The 19,857-nt window shown below is 39.8% G+C and overlaps 1 protein-coding gene across 1 annotated transcript; it reads right to left on the bottom strand.

Annotated features, from left to right (window-relative positions):
• Positions 1–792: 792 nt before the first annotated feature.
• GATM (glycine amidinotransferase) lies at positions 793–16,004 on the bottom strand. Its single transcript, XM_037152206.2, has 9 exons — positions 15,834–16,004; positions 14,145–14,363; positions 8,270–8,465; positions 7,342–7,532; positions 6,299–6,436; positions 5,995–6,159; positions 4,361–4,424; positions 3,767–3,883; positions 793–1,795 (listed from the first exon to the last, which is right to left on the bottom strand). The coding sequence occupies exons 1-9, from the start codon at positions 15,900–15,902 to the stop codon at positions 1,683–1,685; spliced, it is 1,272 nt and encodes a 423-aa protein (XP_037008101.2). The 5' UTR covers positions 15,903–16,004; the 3' UTR covers positions 793–1,682.
• Between the last annotated feature and the right edge of the window lie 3,853 nt (positions 16,005–19,857).

The raw sequence follows: 19,857 nt of genomic DNA, 5'->3' as shown, positions 1-19,857 counted from the left end.
CAGCTGATTTCTCAAAAGAAACTTTATAGGCAAGAAGGGGCTGGCAAGAAGTATTCCAAGTCATAAAAGGCAAGGACCTACATCTAAGACTACTCTATCCAACAAAGCTATCATTTAGAATGGAAGGGCAGATAAAGTGCTTCCCAGATAAGGTCAAGTTAAAGGGGTTCATCATCACCCAGCCCTTATTATATGAAATGTTAAAGGGACTTATCTAAGAAAAAGAAGATAAAAATCTGAACAGTAAAATGACCACAAACTTACAGCTATTAACAACTGAATGTAAAAAAAAACCCAACAAAAATAAGCTAAGCAAACAACTAGAACAGGAACAGAATCAAAGAAATGGAGATCACATGGAGGATTACCAGTGGGGGACTTGGAAGTGCAGGATGATGGGGGGGAAGGTATTAAGTAACATGAATGGTAGGTAGAAAATACACAGGGGGATGTTAAGAATAGTATAGGAAATGTAGAAGCCAAAGAACTTATATGTACAACCCATGGACATAAACTAAAGGTGGGGAATGTGAGTGGGAGGGGGTGTGCAGGGTGGAGGGGAATAAAGGGGGGAAAATGGGACAACTGTAATAGCATAATCAAAATATATTTTTAAAAAATAAACAAAATTGAACTCTGCTAAACATTTCCAAATACAAGAATTAAGTTTAAATTTTTATCTATTAGGGATAAATATATAGATTTCAAGAGGATTAGAGTTCTGTCCCAAGATCTATATCCTGTAATTTCCTGTGTTCAAAATAATTAGATTAATTCCAAACTCTAATAAAATCCATTCGGTAACACAAAAGTTTATTAGAATAAAAATATGCATACAGTATTCAACATTAAAATTATTTCACATCACATGTAGGTTTTTACCTCTAATAGTTTTTTAATGCTATTAAAGCCCACACTTTAAATAAATTGTACATCTGTAAACAAATCTTAGATTACTACAGATGCAATGTATCCATTAGATACTGAATATCAAAATTTAGGAATGGGAACTGATAATTACTATTGCACTAAATATTTCTGTAAAATTTTAGAAGAAAAAGAGATTAAATCACTTAAAGTAAGTTATATGAAAAGGTTTTTAGTAGCAACTACCACCAATGTTGAGATGAGAATATTAAAAACATTCATGGAAAATTCACTTAAATGTTTGCAAAGTCTAGGTTACTTTAAAAAAAACCCAAAATATTAAAAATTACTAAAATTCCTTATTAGAAAGAGACAATTATCTGGTTCTACTTAAGATATATGAACATTCTAAATCATTCAGGAAAAAAGTGATATATCACAAGTGCAGCAAAAAGTTAAAAAAAAAGATTAGAACCAAAGGTTCAAGTTGCCTTTGGGAAAAAAATTAAAAACAGAGGTAGATGGTTAATTAGCAGCCAAGTTGCTTGAAGGACTAATTTCGGTCTTGGTACACATCCACCAAATTTTTCTGCCTGAAGCCAAATAGCAAATACATTTAGGAGTAGAGAGGAAGATCTGACACAAGTTATTTTACTTATAACAAAGAAGAGGAATAAAAATAAACCAGGCTTAAGACCCCTGTTAAGGATATGATTGTTTAAAGCACTACAGTTCATGCACTCTTTAAAGCAGGAGAATGAGCCCTGTCCTATGATTTCTAGGTTCATCTGAGGACACGCCCCCATCAGGCCTGGTCAGTCAAAGTAGGACTGCAGGGTGCCTCGGCGCCTGACATCACAGGTCCAGCAGTGGAAGCCTCCTCCCAGGGAATTGGCGTGACGAATGTTAACCTTAATGGTACTGATACCTGTATGGAATGAGAGAGATGTGGCCAGTTAGATGGACTTGTATGAAAGTTTTCCTATAGAAAGTAAGCCTATACACAAAGGAATCTTGTGTTTCCAGTTCCTAAGTCTGTCCCAACCCAGGAGAGTCTTTGAATTTTATTTTCACCAATTATGTTTCATCTGATCTATTCCACTGCTAATATAAGACATTCACCAAAAATTCAGCTGAGATTCTGAAGTCTAGTTTGTGCTGTTGACTATTCACAAGTCAATAGGTAGGATGAGAAGACATACATGTCAAATGTTCAAAAACAATCAAGCAGTAGAATCTCAAGGCTTTTAAAAATTATGCTTTAACTATTTTGTCAGACTTTTCTATTTTTACCATGTCAATTTAGTAGGAAAAGTATAATTTACCTAACCTGAAAAGTTGACTTCACTAATTCACATATAAGCAAAGTTTATCTAATATGATTAACTTCACTAGGTCACCTTAAGAAAACAATGGAACTAAACTCATATTTTAATATCTGGGTTGTATGGTCATACAGGTACCAAAGCTTCTGACAATTAATTTAATCTGACACAATTTGTACTGACATGGTTATGATGCACCCAATCAACCAGTGGTGTTTGGGAAGAATCTGTTGCGTTTGGCGTACTGGGGTTTAAAAAAAAAATCTCTTCTCCTTCCTCAAGAACCCATTATTTTGAGATGAAAGATAAGCTGTGGAGTTAGTAAAGGTTCCACTGGTATCATACGAGAGGGGAAGGCAGCATGAGTCATCTGGAAAGAATTTCCTGAGAAAGTGACAGTGAGCAGGGCTCTGAAAAGTAAGAATAGGTGGGACAGAGGGAAGGAGTGGGCTTGAGATAAGGGGTGGGCTTTTAAATAAAAGCATCTTTCTTGATAGACAGATGTATCTATCTTATTCAGATTGCTAGATCCATAATCCTGAAATTGGAGAGAATTCAGTTACTTGAAAAGGTTTGTTTTAACAAGTTCCCTGTGTCTTTAAAAGACTTTATTAAAAATAAAATGTTAGATCTTTGGTACTCAATAATATTTTAAGTTGAGAAACAATAAAAATTTAGTGGATAAAAATACTGAACCCAAGCAATTGGGTTACTTAATGAAAGCCAGGAAAAAAAAGTGGCATAGCATCAGGTTAAATCATTTGACTGGGCTCAGTCCAATTCTGACAGGCCAATGGAGAGGTGTGTCAAAGGGTCAAATAATTTTGGGGGGGTAGAACACCTAAAATAACTCAAAACATGACTTGATTACAGCAAGTGTATTTACTACCTGGCTTTATTTGACACTTAGGTTACATCACATATATTAAGAGTGGTTAGCATACATATTTCTGTAATCTTATATAATAGCCATATGACAATCCTTCCTTCCAACACTCTTCTCCATTGTATTAGAATATCTGGCCTAAATGGTGAATATCAGGATAAGCAAACTACCACCCAAATAAAAAACAGTTATGCTTTTTAGTTCAAAGTTGAATGACTTACTGCATTTCACTAATGCAATAGAATGATATCTACTGCATTCCATTACTTTGTTCATTGTGCTTATCACACATATAAATCACTTCTGTATTTGTACCCTTATTGTCATTTAAAGTATGTAATGAGAAATGACTTTAATGTACCCTCAACAATTTCTTATTTCGGGAAGGGCTGCATAATGTACATGCTCAACAACAAAAGGGTAGTTCTCCACACACGGACACTGGGAAGTTAGATAAATCATAGAAGATGGGTAAATTTATTGCTGAGAGAATGACTAAGGAGCCTGCAATGCATCTCTGACCTTTTGAGATTATGATTGTTGAAAACAAAAATATTGTCCATCTATAAAGTAATAACTTTGTACCTCTAAGAGGAACAGAAAAGGAGTTAGATAAAGCATACAACAAACCTAGCACGTCATTTCTTTAGTTCTTCATACATGACAACATTTCATATATTGTACATACCCAGCTTTTCAAACATCTTTTGAATCGGGACTTCATTTGCGTCCACCATAACTCGCTTTTCATCTAGCATTAAGACATTCATGGAAAGCCATTTGGATGACATCCAGAGTGGGTGATCTAAAAATAGCAACAACTTTTAAATCATGTCTACTAGCATTTTTGTTTAAAGCAAGGATTTGAAAGTGAAGAATATAAAATGTCAGTTCAGTTTTTAGACTTGACTTTCCCTGCACATTTTTTATCTTAAGACAATTTATAACTTATCAACCAGTCTATACTCATTACACATTTGGATTTCACTTTGTTTTATTTATAAAGTCATTTCTTGCTTTATGAGATGCTATTTTATAGTGATTTTTCCATCTTCTCTTTCTCATTTTCTGTGGACGGAGAGGTTGTGAATGCAAGTTCAGCTTTATTCTAGTATCCATAGTCCCAAGCACCAGTTCACTCCCTACTGGGGAACTGCTTTTTTTCTCTAAATTGTTAAAAACTTGGGCTGCTGTCTATATGTGCAAGATTGTTGGTCACTGTAGTAACTGTTTTAGCCTGTGAGTATATAAAATAAAAATAATTTAAAAAAAGTAAACATACCATCTGAGACGACTGGTATTGGAGGAGTAACTATGGTCCATCCTGCCTTCTTGAAAAGATCAATCTGCAAGACCAAAAAACCCAAAGAGGCTTAAATCTGTATATACTATTCTTACCATTCTTGGTCTCTGATAGCCCTTATGACTAATAGTTATTTTTTAGAAGCTTTCTTCTCCATTGTCAGTATAAAAAAATTAAAATTTTAAGACATTTGGATGATTTTGTTTGAATCCCAATTTAAAATGTACATAAAATCCCCAGATTACCAGATTAAAATTAAATAGTAGCAGAAATGTTAAAACTTAAAAAACAATACTCTTGCGCTTTTCATAGGTTTCAGAGATTTTAAAATACCAAAGATAATTTCCTTGAGAAATTCTCTTTAAAGAAAATAAAAATATTTCCTAAGTATTTAGTTACAAGAAAACAAAAATGTGACTGTGTCAAACCCAGAGTCCATCCACTTCATAGCCCATCACTTTGTATCTGTGACTGTGTATAAGACAAATGTTAACGTTGTACTCCCGAAGAACCCTAATTGTCCTTAGTAACCTATCTATGATAACTCAGCTTTCCCTATGTTCACTGACCCTCTTAGTATAGCAATGAATTACATTACAATGAAATGAATAACTAATCTTGGTCATTGGGCCTTAATTTATGGGATAAAAAAGAAGAGCGACGTGGTAAAATAGTGATTTTAAAAACATGCACTGCAGCCCAGCAAATAACAAAGTCACTCACCAACCAGGTGGAAGTAGGGGGCAGCAGACGGAAGTAGGAGGTGCAGGTGATAGGGACAGACCAGCTGCAGTGCAGCGGCTCTGCTCCTCCCTCCGGGGTGGGGCTGGCTGAAGGAGGCCTGACCCACTAGAGAGGGAAGAAGACACCCACCGCCCCCGGGCCAGTGGCATTGCCCCAGATATGCAGGGATCATCTTGTTTGCCATGCAGCTGCAGTTGGAACCTGGGCTGCAAGTTATGATACATAGTGGCTCCCACCCCCGACCCTGGCTCTTATCCGTGGTTTTGTGGTTTTGCTTTCCGTGGTTTCAGTTACCTGCAGTCAACCATGGTCTGGAAATATTAAATGGAAAATTCTAGGTATTTTGAAAAAGAGAGAGAGAGAGACCACATATTCACATAACTTTTATTACAGTATATTTTTATAATTGTTCTATTTTATTGTTAGTTATTATTGTTAATCTCTTAACTGTGCCTAATAATTAAACTATTACAGATATGTATATATAAGAAAAAAGAGCATATGTAGGGTTCAGTACTACCCATGGTATTAGGCATCCACAGGGGGTCTTGGAACTGACCCCCTGAGGATAAGGGGGAACTACTGCGATACCAACTCCGCTGAATAGAAACACACACACAGGCACAACCCGCAGGCTCTCGCAGCAGTGCAGCCAAAGTCCGATGACACTACACAGTGTATTTCTGAGTGTTGGACATCTTGTAGTAAATGTAACATAAGTAATCCAATTATTAATAATAATTATGTTGAACGTTGTTGAATTTGTCATTTAGACCCACTAGGAATCATGGAAGTGCTTAAAATATAAGTGGCAATTACTTTAATTGGCAGACACTATTACTTTTCCAGAGCGCTAACAACTTCCTTACCTGGTGGCATGGCCGGTCTGGGTTGGAAAGCACAAGACCAGGTCCAATGATATTGAAGGTGGCATCAATATGCATTGGATTGGGATCTTTAAAGGAGATGATACGCACTCTGTAATCTGGAGCAAGATGCCTACGCATCCATTCAATGCCCAGGTAGTTTGTAACCTGAGAACAAAAGGAAGATTAAAACCTATAAAGATTTGATTCTGTGAATAGAAAACTAAAAATAGAATGAAAATATTTGAATTTGGAAATTAAAAATACAATAACAATGTGTGAAATTGCATAGGCAGTCTTTATCAACCTGGCTTCTCTGTGCAAAAATATCTCTTCCAGCTCTAATGAAGTCAGCAGCATCAAAGCATGGCTCAAATTCAGTTGTCACAAATTTTCCCTGAGCAGCCAATTGGTGTCTTTCTTCTACAGAATGAATGGGGTAATTCTATTGGAACAAGAATGAACACAGTGCATTGGTTCATGAGAAAATTATTTATAGGATATTGATTGCTTAGAAAATTAGTTTGTCATCATCATTTACCCAGTCTACTACTACTACCCGGTATTGGACTAAAATATGCAAGATGTAGGCCCATGCAAATCAAACAAACAACAATAAAAACAATTAACAACAAAAAATGGCATGACAGCAATTTCCCGACACTTAGAAGCAAATGGTACAGAGGCAGGAATGATTCCGAAAATACTCCATGACATTGATTTATGTAGTGTAGCTACCTACAATATTGAAAGTCAACAGGATGAAGTCATTCTGTTCTTTTGGAAAAGGAATTTGGTCCCGAGCCTAACTGTTACCATAAAATGAGATGCTGTGTTTCCCCTGCCAAATTTGATTGGGTGTGGTGGAATGAATTTATTATCTATTTCTATTTAAACCCCTAGAAGAAAGTTTTGATTTTTAAATTATTTCTATAAACTATCACATACCAAGTAATCTAATAAGGGACATATACTTCCTTTTACTATGAATTTGGCTTGTAGACCAAATTCTTTGACTACATTCTTTTTCTAGCAACATTTCTCTGTCCACCAATGAACACCTGTGAGCCTTCAGGCAAATCCCTGCCATGGAATGATAGATACTATTTCCTCATGGGCTTGTGAAGTGGAAGCAGGACTGAGGCTGTAAATAAAGTGCTTAGCTGAAGACCCGGCACAGGTAAGCACTAAATAAGTACCAGTATTAGCCATTATTACCATAATATCATTTACTCTTATTTTCATCATAAAATACATAAAAAAAATACATGGTACCAGAGAATCTCCATCTCACTCTCTGAGATCATTTAGAAAAGTTACTAGTAAGCACCCCTATAATCAGGGACTTACCTCGTCGTAAAGCTCATTAGCCATTGTGGGCTTCGGAGCGGTTGTCCACTTGGCGCCACGGCGGAAGTAGTCTTTGATAATCGACCGGTACGCACGGTACTCAAAGAAGCGAGCACGCCACGCCATGGGAGCCTCGATAATCTCATTCCCCACAACTATCAGGATGTCTCGTGGCATCGCACCATATAAACCTATTGGACCACAGAGTCGCACAATGACCTCGGTAATGCTCATTTGCAAGATAGAAAAGCAGATGGGATCCCATTTTTTTGTAAAATAAAAATCACAGAAAATCGGTAGTGTGAATGTACATAATTATATGCAAATGGGAAAAATATGGAATGATACATACTGGATTGTTAACATGAATTCTGTGTGAGGATGGTGAAGCCAAACAAAAAATAGAAAAGAAAAAAATAAGGTCCTTGTGCAAAGAGGTCTGGAACCACCGAGTTTTTGCCTTTTGTAAGCTCCTTCCTTGCTGCACAGAAACAGAGTTCTTCAGGGACTATCTGTACCACAAGGTAAAAATTGGGCCACGGATTGCGTCTACAACTATAAATTAGATAGAACGCTGAACTCAGGCCCACAAACAGTCTTGTGGCAGTGTCAGTTAAAAATGGAATGTTTTTGTTCCTCTCTTCACTTCTGTTGAGGGAAATTAAATAGAATCCACTGTTCTTATGTAAGAAAATTACCATAAAGTTTAGAAAAACTGATTCTTTCAGATTTCAGATTTACAATGAAGTTTTGAATGTATACATCTTAATCATATCAAAAAGAACCAAACTGTTCCTAAATAATCTTTAAAGTTTTGAAGAATTATTAAAACAAAAAATATCTGAGAAATGATCAGTTTTCTCCTTATACATTAAGAAATAAAGTAAAAATTAAGACACTAGCGATTTAGGGTTCTGACATCACTTACCCGTAGACTCAAAATCAGGAGTTTTATACTGTACTGACCAGTCAATGGGGTCAGGCCTCCTCACTGTCACTCCTTCCATTTTTAAAATATTGCACATTTCTTCAATTTCAGCAACAGCCTTTTTCAAATGATCTTTGGGAAAATAATGGCCTCCATGCTTCTGGTAAAATGGCCAATACTTTTCATATGTGTTGGCCTAGAAGCAGAAGATAATAAGTGAAAAACTTACAGAAGAAAAATACAACTCATGCTAGGTTTATAGGAGAACCATGATTTATATAACTTAACAGAACTGAGACTAAGACCACGTCTTGTCCTGTGTTGATCCCCAGCACGGAGTACAGCGCCTCTATGGGAAGACACTCAATATTTGTTGAATGAGGAAGTCTCAATCCCCTGGATGTGTTGGGATCTTTTGTCTCTTTTGCCTGTTACCACTTGGTGTGTCTGTCCTCACACAGGCTTGGAATCCTCTTGGGCCAGTTTGTACATACTTCATGGACAAAATAGCACATGAGTGGTCCCATTAGACAGTCTCAATGAAATAATAAAAAAAAGAGAACAAATGAAATAGCATAAGAAAGTAAAAGGGCACCTATATTAAAGCAAAACCATGGGCTATCCATGCATCCCAGAATTCTGTCTAGGTAAGAGCACATAAAGATATTTTGTAGGAAAATAGGGAGCTGCCGCCTTAAAGGTTAGGGACATATTCTCATATGTTTTGTTTCTCTTAAAAATGTATTAGTGATTTTCCCATCCAACAGAGTTACCACTTGGAAAATTGTGCAGTAGTGCAAGTCTCCCTTGGTGCTTCCTACCCTTCCCTGCCAACATGTCTGACCCCACCATGCCTCTCCTCTCCCCAAACCATCCAACTCTCATTGCTTCAGGTCCTTTTGCCATAGAAGAAAGCTATCTAACAAATGAATTTACAAATTTTTAATAGCTAGAAAAATATAAAGCTTAACATTTAGAAAGTGACCAAGGATTATATGCATTTTAAAAGACAACCGAATGGGAAACAGCTGCATGTTTTTAAAAAGGCTCAACCAGCCCTTGTTTGGTGGCTCAGTTGGTTGGAATGTTGTCCTGTACACCAAAAGGTTGCAGGTTCAGTTCCTGGTTGGGGCACATACCTAGGTTGTGGGTTTGATGCCTGGTTGGGTGCATATGGGAAGCAATCAGATCGATGTTTCTCTCTCTCTCTCTCAAAGCAATAAACATATTCTTGAGTGAGGATCTTTTTTTAAAAGGTTCAACCAATTTGCTAAAAATTACTGTTGAACTAGGGTAGGTATAACTGTAATAAATCAATTTTTGAAAGTATAAAAATTTAGAGCATTCTTCACTGAGATTGTTTTGCATGAGATTACTTTGCACGTGGCTGAGTTCTCCTTCAATTTAAAGAACTACGTGAGGAAATGCAGGTGAGGCCTATGGATGTAATTTATCAAGTACATAGATGAAGTAGAATTCTGATCAGAAGATCCAAAAGCTAAGAAAAAAGCCCTGGGCCTTCATCAGAAGGTTGGCTAAGCAATGTACATTTATATATTTTAAGTTTTAAAAAATGTTTAAAATGTAAAAAAAAATTGTTCATATATCATTGATTAACTAACTACCAGTGTTGATCATGTCAGATAAGGTTTCCATCACCGATCAGTTTCAGACAAGAAAGGAAAACTGAGTAACGGAATAGTTTGTCTAAATGTCTATCTCTTTAATGTCAAAGACAGTGTGTTTTCCAGATTTTCTGTCCTCATTTCCATTTTCACCCCAGCCTAGTGAATATCAAGTATATGAAAGCAGACCTGCCTCTTGTTAGTTGAGTGTCCAGGTTCACATCAGTTAGATGTGAGAACTGTTAGAACTGAGCTGAGCCTGCTGGAGAAAGATTAAGAATCTGAAAAACAGGTCTTTAGCAAACAAAGAATGCCAGTGAAGCTCTAAACTAAATTTGCCTCTGCTTTTGTAAATAAAGTTTTATGGGAACAGTGTCTATAGTGTTTTGCACTGCAATGGCAGAGTTGAGAGTTGAGTAGTTGCAACAGAGACCTATGGTCTGCAAATATTTATTATCTGGTCCTATATAGAAAAAGTTTGCCAAGCCCTGTCTAAATTATTAGTTACTTACTTTATTTTAAAAGATCTATAGGCAAACAACAGACTCAATATCTGGTCCATGAAAAATGTTATCAGTAATAAAAATGTACTTTTTAATATCAATCCACTTAAAAAACAAAACAAAACAAAAGCACTTCACTGTATTCTACACCTAGGAAGTCCTGTAGCAGCAACCAGAAGGAAAGGATAATAATGACTCTTTATATTCCTCTCAGACACATCCTGGTACTGCATCCATTCACCACTTTCTCCTTCTCATGCCAGGCACATCTCTTATAATCCACTAAAAGACAAGAAGCCTTTGAAAATTTAACACTGGGTTATAGCAGATGCACAGCCATGTTGTCTTGCCAGGCATATTCCAAAGTATCCTGTGGGGCTATTTGTGCAGAGTGAAGCTTGCCTAGATAAATATTAAAGTAAACTTCTCTGGGAGAAGAAAGTTGTTTGAACAAGTGTGACTTACATAGCTCTGGCTAAGGCTGGACAAAGTCGAAACGATCAAGGTACATTACATTTTCCAAGTGATAGTTGGGAACTATTTATACTTCTTTTACAACCCTGCTAAATGAGTTAGCAATGATTTACCAAGTGCCTGCAAGATTTTTTAAAATGCTTAGCATATTATGTTTTTAATACTGTAGAGATGTGGCTGCATTCCTAGAGACTTTGTAGTCTTTCAGAGCCTAAAATCTTTCTGCAGTGGTTGCCAAATGGGTTTTATATAAGGTCTTTGGAAGACTAGGAAATCTCAATAGAAATTTCTTATTTATTCAGCTGCAAATGTATTCCATTAACTCTGCTTGATTTTTATATTTTATAAGAGGTCCTTTATCAAGGGCTTTATAAAAAAGACAAAGGCAAAACAAAAAGCACATATTTGGTGGGAAGTATTCATTATATTTTATAGAATTAAAAAGCCATATAGCTTTTAAAAATTGTGCTTCCTGACAACTGTGTTACTCCAATAGAGTTTCTCTAGCACTTATAGCTTCCCACATATTGTATGCTCTAATTGCATACAGTTTACTATATTGTTTTATCTTTCATTCCCCAAACTGATTAATACATCTGTGTCATTTTCCTCCAACTAGAAGGTAAGGCCTTGTCTTCTAGGGGTCATGCATTTCTTAGATTTACTTTTCTCAATACCGAACCCAAGGATATGTTTAGAGAGAGGAAGGGAGAGAGGGAGGGAGGGGGAGACAGAGAGATGAGAGAGAAACATCGATCGGTTGCCTCCTGCATGCACCCTGATGGGGTATCAAACTCACAACCTTTTGGTGTACAGATGATGCTTCAGCCAATGTGCCAGCCAGCCACAGTTTTTAGCCTAGGCAATACCTAGTTTTTAGTAAGTAACACAAAGCAGAAATATCTAGACAAATGAATGAAATCAATACTGCTAATGCTACTAATATCTACAACCATTATATTCCCAATGTACTCTCATAATGTAATTATCAAACTGGACCAATACAACTATAATGAGTTATGATTTTATCCTTTAAAATAATTAACATGTAACAGTTTACATTCATATTTAATCTTGTTAGGTAGATAGCAGACTTCTTAATATTTTCATTTTATTGAGACCCAGAAATTTGTGGAATCTTGTACAAGGTCGAACAGCTGATTACCCGAGAGTAGTTCTCTTTTATCAAATACCTACTTCAATCCCAGTCTACTGACTTCAGCCTGGTTCACTTCCCACAATCCCATGGAATGACAAAGTCTAAAGTTATAACTCAAGTGACAGAAAACTCAAAATAATGTCTGAGAACTTTGATTACATAAGAGCACATGGTATAAAAGTCAATAGTTTTAAAGACAAGTAGATGGATAATGTGTTCCTTGACGTTGAAATTTAATTTCACCTATTAAAATAGTTATGGGATAGGGCATCTTTCCAAGAAAAGACTTCAAAGATTGTACCTTTAAAAACATGTGGTAACACATAAATCAACCTGTTCATCAAATTTCAAATATCAGAACCAAAGGTAGTTTCAGAACAATCAGAAGTTATTACTTTTTCCATTACTTTGTCTTCAAGGTCTAACACAAGAATCATTTTTTTAAAAAGATTTCCCAACTATTCAGCACCTGGTCATCGCTTTTGCCTTAGCTCTCCTGGCACTTCAGTTCAACTGCCTTGCCAGTTGGTTGGCATAAGATTCTCAGTATTAGTCTTTCTTTCTATGTGAACACAGTGTCTCTCCAAATACTAAGTTATTTTCTGCGAATACCTCTGGAGCCCCAGAACAATGTAGGTAGGCAACGTTTATGATGATGATGACAGTGAAGTAAAAGAATTTATTTCATTGATCCATATTACAAATACAAGTGTAAATATTCAGGAAGAAGTTATGGTAAGTACACTGAAGATATATTTGTAACCCATTATTAATGGAAATTTAGGCTGTGTCTACAATGTTGATGGTACTCCCTCGGATACGGGACCCCTAAGCAGTACACAATCTGAACGCCAATCCATGGCGGTCCTGGCCATAGAATATTACACATGAAGAACAATAGGGGTGTTTAAAAAAAGGGAAATACTACTTGGTACACAGAAGTTCTGTAAGGCTTTGTGGAGGGTGCCATTGGAGCTAAGTGTTGGTAAGAGGGATAGGTTTAAACTGCAGACAAGGGGCACAGGAAGAAAGGTGGAAGAGACCAAGGTGGGAGCAAAGGTATAAGGCTTGTTTGGGGATTAGTGAGTAGTCTGGTTTGGCTGCTTATATGGTGATCTTTAAAAGTCTGCTGAAAACCAAGGTGGAACGTTACAGATGAGAGACACCCGATAGGAATGCATATCTGCTAAACTGCCATACTAACACATCTCTAAAAGGAGTCAGGGAGTGAAATGGGGAGTCCTCAAAAGGCAGACAAGAGCCAAATTATGAAGGATCTTGAATACTGTGAGGACTTATCTTAAGAAATAAGGTAGAAAATACAGGAGGAATGAGTAAGAGCAGGATGAGTAACATGATTGAATTTTGGTTTCTTAAAAAATCACTCTGTTAGACGGTGGTTTGAAGAGTGAACGGGGAAGACCAGTTAGGAGTTAACTGCAATGGTCCAGGCAGTAGATGACAACCTGACCTAGGGCAGTGGCAGAGGGATGGGGGCAAGGCTCGTTTTGACAAAAGACTTGTGATCTTCGAGAATGGACATGGAGGATGTGACTGCAATAGAAATCAAAGATGATTCTTTGGTGTTTTAGCCTGAGTAAATAGGAATGCCAAAAACTTAAAGGAAAAAAATGAAAAAGGGTCCAGTTTAGTAGAGTGATTGGCAGTTGAATTCAAGATATGCCAAGTTTAAGGTCCAGTGGCAACATTCAGTAAGGAGTTTGACATATTGAATTGAACAGAGTTCAGGAGAGAAATTTGGACCAGAGTGGAGGTGGGTTCTGAAGCTGTGAGAACAGCCAAGAGGAGAGGGCCCACGGTAAAATTCTGTTCCACTCCAACATGATAGACAGTGAAGGAAAATGTGAGGAATAGTAAAAGAATATCTCCAGAAAAGGAGTCTCTCAGAAGCTAATGGAGGGAGTTGTCATTTGTGTAAATAGTGTCAAATACTGCAGATATGCCAATTAAGAGAACTTAAAATCAGCCCTGGACTTGGGACTCTGGAGTGAACTAAGTGAAAACGGTTACAGGAGACAGTGGGAGCAGAAGCCAGACAGAAGATGAGGAGTGACCCCACTTCAGACATGTGAACACCCTCGCTTTAGCTTTACCTTCACCTCCACGGTGAACGGTGGGACACAGGCGTTTTCTGCTCTGCCCACTATCACTTCCTCTAAGGGGTCCCATTCGTTGTAAGAGGAGACCGGGCAGTCCTTGGGCAGAGGATCAGTGGCCTTGTCGTCAGCTGCACAGGAATTCCGGGAGGAAGCCGGAGCTGCCTGGGTGCTCTGGGAAGTTCGCTGCCCCCATCCTGTTAAGGTTCTTCCAAGCTTCCAAGAACAAACAAAAGGTTATTGTGTAGTCCTATAAGCACGTGGGGGGAGGGGAAGTAGAGGTGGGATGAAAACCTAGGGTACCATAGTGAGACATTTAAAATCTTCTTGGAGAGTGTAAGTAAACCAAGAAGTTAATTTATAGGTCGGTAGTGGTGACAGGTGTCTTACCTTCCTATTTATAAATACATTATCTTTGCATCTGTTATGTTAATTGACATAACTCTTCAAAACCCTTCAGAAGATTTTGTCCCCAGTGACCAGACACCCATTTATATCTTAGAATGGTTTTCTGCAATCAAGCATTAATCAAACTAAGCAACTGATCTGCAGGTGATGGGTCACCCTCTTTCTTCCCAGAAAACTGCAGAGCTGCTCCGGGTCAAGACCGTCAGAGGGGAGGGGGTGTCCTTTCCTCCTCGGTATCAGAGATTCCCAATACTAGGCTACCAATATTTCCCCCAATGAAAATATGTAAAGGACTTTATTCTTCAAAATAATCAGTTTCGGACCAAATTTTTTTCATTGTCGACACACACTTCACATTTCTTGGCAGTTCAGTTCTGAGAATGACCAAGTGCCAGTTACTCCATTTCACACATGGTCCACGGCCCCCTCACCAAGATAAGGATTTACTGGGCACAAACTTACACAACTAGAAAGGAAATCTAAGAACTTAAAAAAAAAAAAGCCTTTTGACAATGCAGGCCCTATAAAAATTAGAGAGCAGAAAGAGTCCCTCATCCCCGGTGCAGATCTCAAGTCCCAAATCTCTTTAAAGACTTAGAAGGAGGCCATTAGGGTGTGCCAGGAGTGGGGACCACAGCGAGGAGAGTGACAGCTGTTCTGGAACCATTTGCTGGGCAGGGAGGACTGGGGACAAAACTGCCTTGATAATCCAGTTTTAGGAGGTAGGGAGGGTCCGCTAGCGCGCGCCCACTGACTAAGGAAGCCGCGGGCGGGGATGGGGCAGAAACTCGGTATAAATCGAACTGACTCCAACGCCTGTCGCAACTCAGGCAGGACTCCCTGTTACACTTGGGTGGGCCTGCTCGCTCCCTCTCCGTCCTCAAGCCCCACTTTGCCCCTCCTCCGACCCACCCCACACGCGTGCTATGCCCTCCGAAGGCAGTGAACCCGATAACACCACCCATTTACTAAGAGGAGTTACTTGCTGCCCTCGTCCCCTCACTCCGCGTCGCAAGCTCCGTGGAGCGAAAAGGGTCTGGTTGGGGAGGGTGGCGTCCCCTGGGCTGGTGGCCAGCGTGGCCCGAGGGGCGCAGAGACCAACTGTACCCACAGGGCGTGGCCCCAGCAGCTGTCTTCTTCACCCGGGGCACCGCCAAGCTCCCGGCAACCAGCAAAGGCTCCTGAAGCCAAGCTTCCAAGGGGGACCAGAGGTGACCAGGTCATGCAAGGCTAGCTGGGGAAAAGCGAGGGAACAGGGGAGGCGGGCAGCACACGCACCCGAGACCCGATGTAGTGCACCGCCTCGGCCCCGCGGCTCCCGCCGCGCAGACACCGCACCCGCAGCATCGCGCCACGCCCGCCTGGCCGGTGATCCTTGTGGTCGGGGCGCTGGGGCCCGAGCGTCCGCTGTGCCGAGAGCGTGCCCGCCGCAGGCTGTCCCTGCGCGCCGCGGCCGCTGCCTTTTGTAGCCTCGCCCCGCCCCGGCCTCTTGCTCCAATAGGCTGCGGGAACAGGTGGCCCGGAATTAGGAATGCTGAGGGACTGCCCGGGGCTCAGGGTCAAGTGCTGGGCGCTTGCCCTTTTTTAGCTAGTCCGTGCACCAACCGACTTCTGCGGCGCTCAGAGAAGCCCGGCCTGGCTTCTCGGAAGAGGCCGGGGATCGTCTCAAGGAAGGGCGGGGAGCCGGGAAGAACTCGACTTCTGATGAAGGAAAATCAATAGTATATACATCTATTGTTTAAGTTTACCTTTATAGATCATTCATGCAAAGCATGAGTGCAATCACACGTTTAATAAATTCATCTGTGTGCACTGACCCAGCCCCCTTATATTACTGTGAACAGTAACCACCTTAGGTGTAGGTGGCTGCGTAGGGCAACACCGGGAATGAGACTGGAGAGGACTCAGGCTGGAATTCAGGTCGTCTGCTACCCCGAACGCTGCGCTGGCCACCCACTAGCTTGTTAGGTGTTTTTTGGAATACTTGCCGATTCAAATAGTCTTTGGCCATGTGCCTCTGGCTTGGGAAACTCAATCACGAAAACAGAGACAAATACGGGCCAGAAGTAAGTGAGGACTACAGACAGTGCCTTCCATTTCATGTATTTAAAATTTTGTTTGATTTGATTAGGATATATTTATTGGGCAAAGGAGTCCCCTAACAGTGAAAAGTCTTAATTGCTGTGGATTTGTGCAAAACTAGGGAACTTAGTTTGACTTTTAAGTTCCCAGGAGGAGAGGGGGCAGAAAGATTTGAGTATTTCACATGTATACCTACAAAATATGTAATAATTAATTTTTTAGTGAGCTTTCTTTTCAATTCTGGTGTCTCAAACTAGTTTTCCAAAGTTCGTTGATGGAAGGCATCAACCAGGGTGGCATGGCGGAAAGTGGCCATTAAGAGAGCTGGGCTATAGCCCTGACCCTGTTACAGACTACAGTGTATCTTCTTGAGTTGCAATCTCCTTATCCTGCAAGGAAGAACAATTGCATTTATTGTCCCTAGCACACACGTCAATGAGGGGCTAAAAGGAGAGACTGTACATGCAGAACTTGGTGTGACACTGGAGTTATGTGAATATGATGTGATATTTTACCAGCTCGAACAACAAGGAGGCCTCCAAATGTAATAATAAGGTGAAAGGAGTCAGGAGGTTCATACCTTAGCTCTATTGCTAACTTGCTGTCTGATCTGGAACAAGTTTCCTTCACCTTCTAGTGAAGGCTTTGGGAAGTTCCTAACATTTCTCAAAATTTACAAAGTGTGTTCTTCAACAATCAAATGCAGCTACTTCTAAGGTCCAATTCTTTCTGTGCACTTTGGGTGGCCAGAGATGTGCTCCTCAACAAAGGGATTTCAGAGTATAGTATGTACACATAACATTATGGTATTGGCATTATTTATGCCATTTCTGTTGGAGATCTGAAGGCTCCTCATGTTACTCTTTAGAGACACAGTTTTAATTTTACAAATGTAAGATTTGGGAGTGCCTGGAAATCATGAGGCCAGATGTTCTTAAGTTTTGCTTAAAGAAAAACTCTTTCTTTTTCCTTTTTTAAATTATATATTATTGATTATGCTATTATAGTTGTCCCAATTTTCCCCTTTTGCCCCCTCCACCCAGCAGCCCTCACTCCTTCACGCAATCCCTCCACCATTGTTCATGTTCATGGGTCATGCGTGTAAGTTCTTTGGCTACTCCATTTTCTATTCTGTACTTTACATCCCCATGGCTATTCTGTAACTACCTATTTGTGCTTCTTAATCCCCTCACCTCTTCACACATTCCCCTACATCCCCATCTCATCTGGCATCCATCAAAATTCTCTCCATAGTCATGATTCTGTCTCTGTTCTTGTTTGCTTAGTTTGTTTTTTTAGATTCAATTGTTGATAGATATGTATTTTTGCCATTTTATTGTTCATAGTTTTGATCTTCTTTTTCTTAACTAAGTCCTTTTAATATTTTATATAATGGTTTGGTGATGATGAACTCCTTTACTTTTTTCTTGTCTGGGAAGCTCTTTATCTGCCCTTCAATTCTAAATGACAGCTCTGCTGGGTACAGCAATCTTGGTTATAGGTCCCTGCTTTTCATGACTTTGAACATTTCTTGCCAGTCCCCTCTAGACTGCAAAATTTCTTTTGAGAAATCAGCCAGCAGTCTTATGGGAACTCCCCTGGAGGTAACTGCTTTTCTTTTGCTGCTTTTAAGATTCTCTATCTTTAACCTTTGACATTTCAATTATGCTGTGTCTTGGAGTGGGTCTGTATGCATCCATCTTGTTTTGGGCTCTCTGTGCTTCCTGGATGTGCAAGTCTATTTCCTTTGCCAGGTTAGGGAAGTTTTCTTTGATTATTTTTTCAAATAGATTTCTAATTTCTTACTCTTTCTCTTCTCCTTCTGGTACCCCTATGATGCAAATGTTGGACCTCTTGAAGTTGTCCCAGAAGCTGCTTATACTATCCTCACTTTTTTGGATTCTTTTTTCTTCTTGTTGTTCTGATTGGTTGTTTTTTGCTTCCTTATGTTCTAAATTATTGATTCGATTCTTGGCTTCATCCACTGTACTGTTGTTTCCCTGTAAATTGTTCTCTATTTCAATTAGTGTCTCCTTCATTTCTGACAGGGTCTTTTTTAGGCTGCTGAGGTCCTCACTAAGTTCCTTGAGCATTCTTATAACCAGTGTTTTGAACTCTGCATCTAATAGATTTGCTTATGTCCATTTTGCTTAGTTCTTTTTCTGTAGTTTTGATCTGTTCTTTTATTTGGGCCATGTTTCTTTGTCTCCTCTTTTGGCAACCTCCCTGTGTTTGTTTCTATATAATAGGTAGACCTGCTTTGGCTCCATGTCTTGGCAGTGTGGCTTAATATAGTAGTTGTCCTGTAGGGTCCAATGGCACAGTCTCCCCTATCACCCAAGCTGGATACTCGAAGTGCACCTTTCCTGTGGGCTGAGTATACCCTTCTCTGGTATTTGATGCTTGATTGCTGTTGTCAGGTCAATGGAGGGATTTTCCCAGGCCAGTCAGCTGTAAGGATTGGCTGTGACCACTGACCACCAACCTCTACCCTCCTTGAAGGACTGGCTCTGAGGGACAGAGTGGTGGTGCATTGACATGGTCTATTGCTGTATGCTGAGGTGCACTGGTCCTGGGGTTTCCTGAGTGGTGTAGCCCAAGGTCAGACCCTACCTGTGCTTTGCCTGGGGTCACCCTGCCTGAGCTATAAAGCAGTCAGAGATGGCTGCTACTTATTCTGGGCTTGGAGATTCCCAAGTGAAGCCAAGTTGTAAATCTAGGCTGGCTGCTGCTAGGGCTGGACCTGGAGCTCACTAAGGCTAGCTGTTGGTTGGTTGAGAAGATTTAGGAAGTTGTGCATTGTTAGCCTAGACCAGCCATTCATATGGAACAGTAGGTCATGTGGACCTAAAAGTTGGGTGGGGCAGAGTGTCTAGGGATCTCCAAGGCAAGTTAAACTGTCTTAGACAGGTTGATGGAGTCTCAGATATGGCACCAGCTTGCTGGCTCAGTGGCTCTGTTGGGGGAGAGCTCAGAAAAGGGACAATGGCCTCTGTTCTCCCTGATGCCAGTATGCCGCTGGTGCCTTTCAAGCTGCTATCCTGGTGCTGGAGCTCAGGGGAAGTTAGTCTGAGTAGGTGATTCTGTGTATTGGTTCTTTAAGAGGGACTGCTTGGGGCTCCAGAAGTTTCTTACATGGTCTCAATCCTTGCTGGTTTTCTCAGCCAGAAGTTGTGGGAGCTTATCTTCCTGGTACAGGAACACTGGCTGGGTGGCCTGA

Source organism: Artibeus jamaicensis, unplaced genomic scaffold (genome assembly GCF_021234435.1).
Source record: "Artibeus jamaicensis isolate MK-2021 breed Jamaican fruit bat unplaced genomic scaffold, CSHL_Jam_final contig_548, whole genome shotgun sequence".
NCBI lineage: Eukaryota > Metazoa > Chordata > Mammalia > Chiroptera > Phyllostomidae > Artibeus > Artibeus jamaicensis.
Note: the sequence above shows the minus strand (reverse complement) of the source record. Positions and strands in the feature narration are given on the sequence as shown.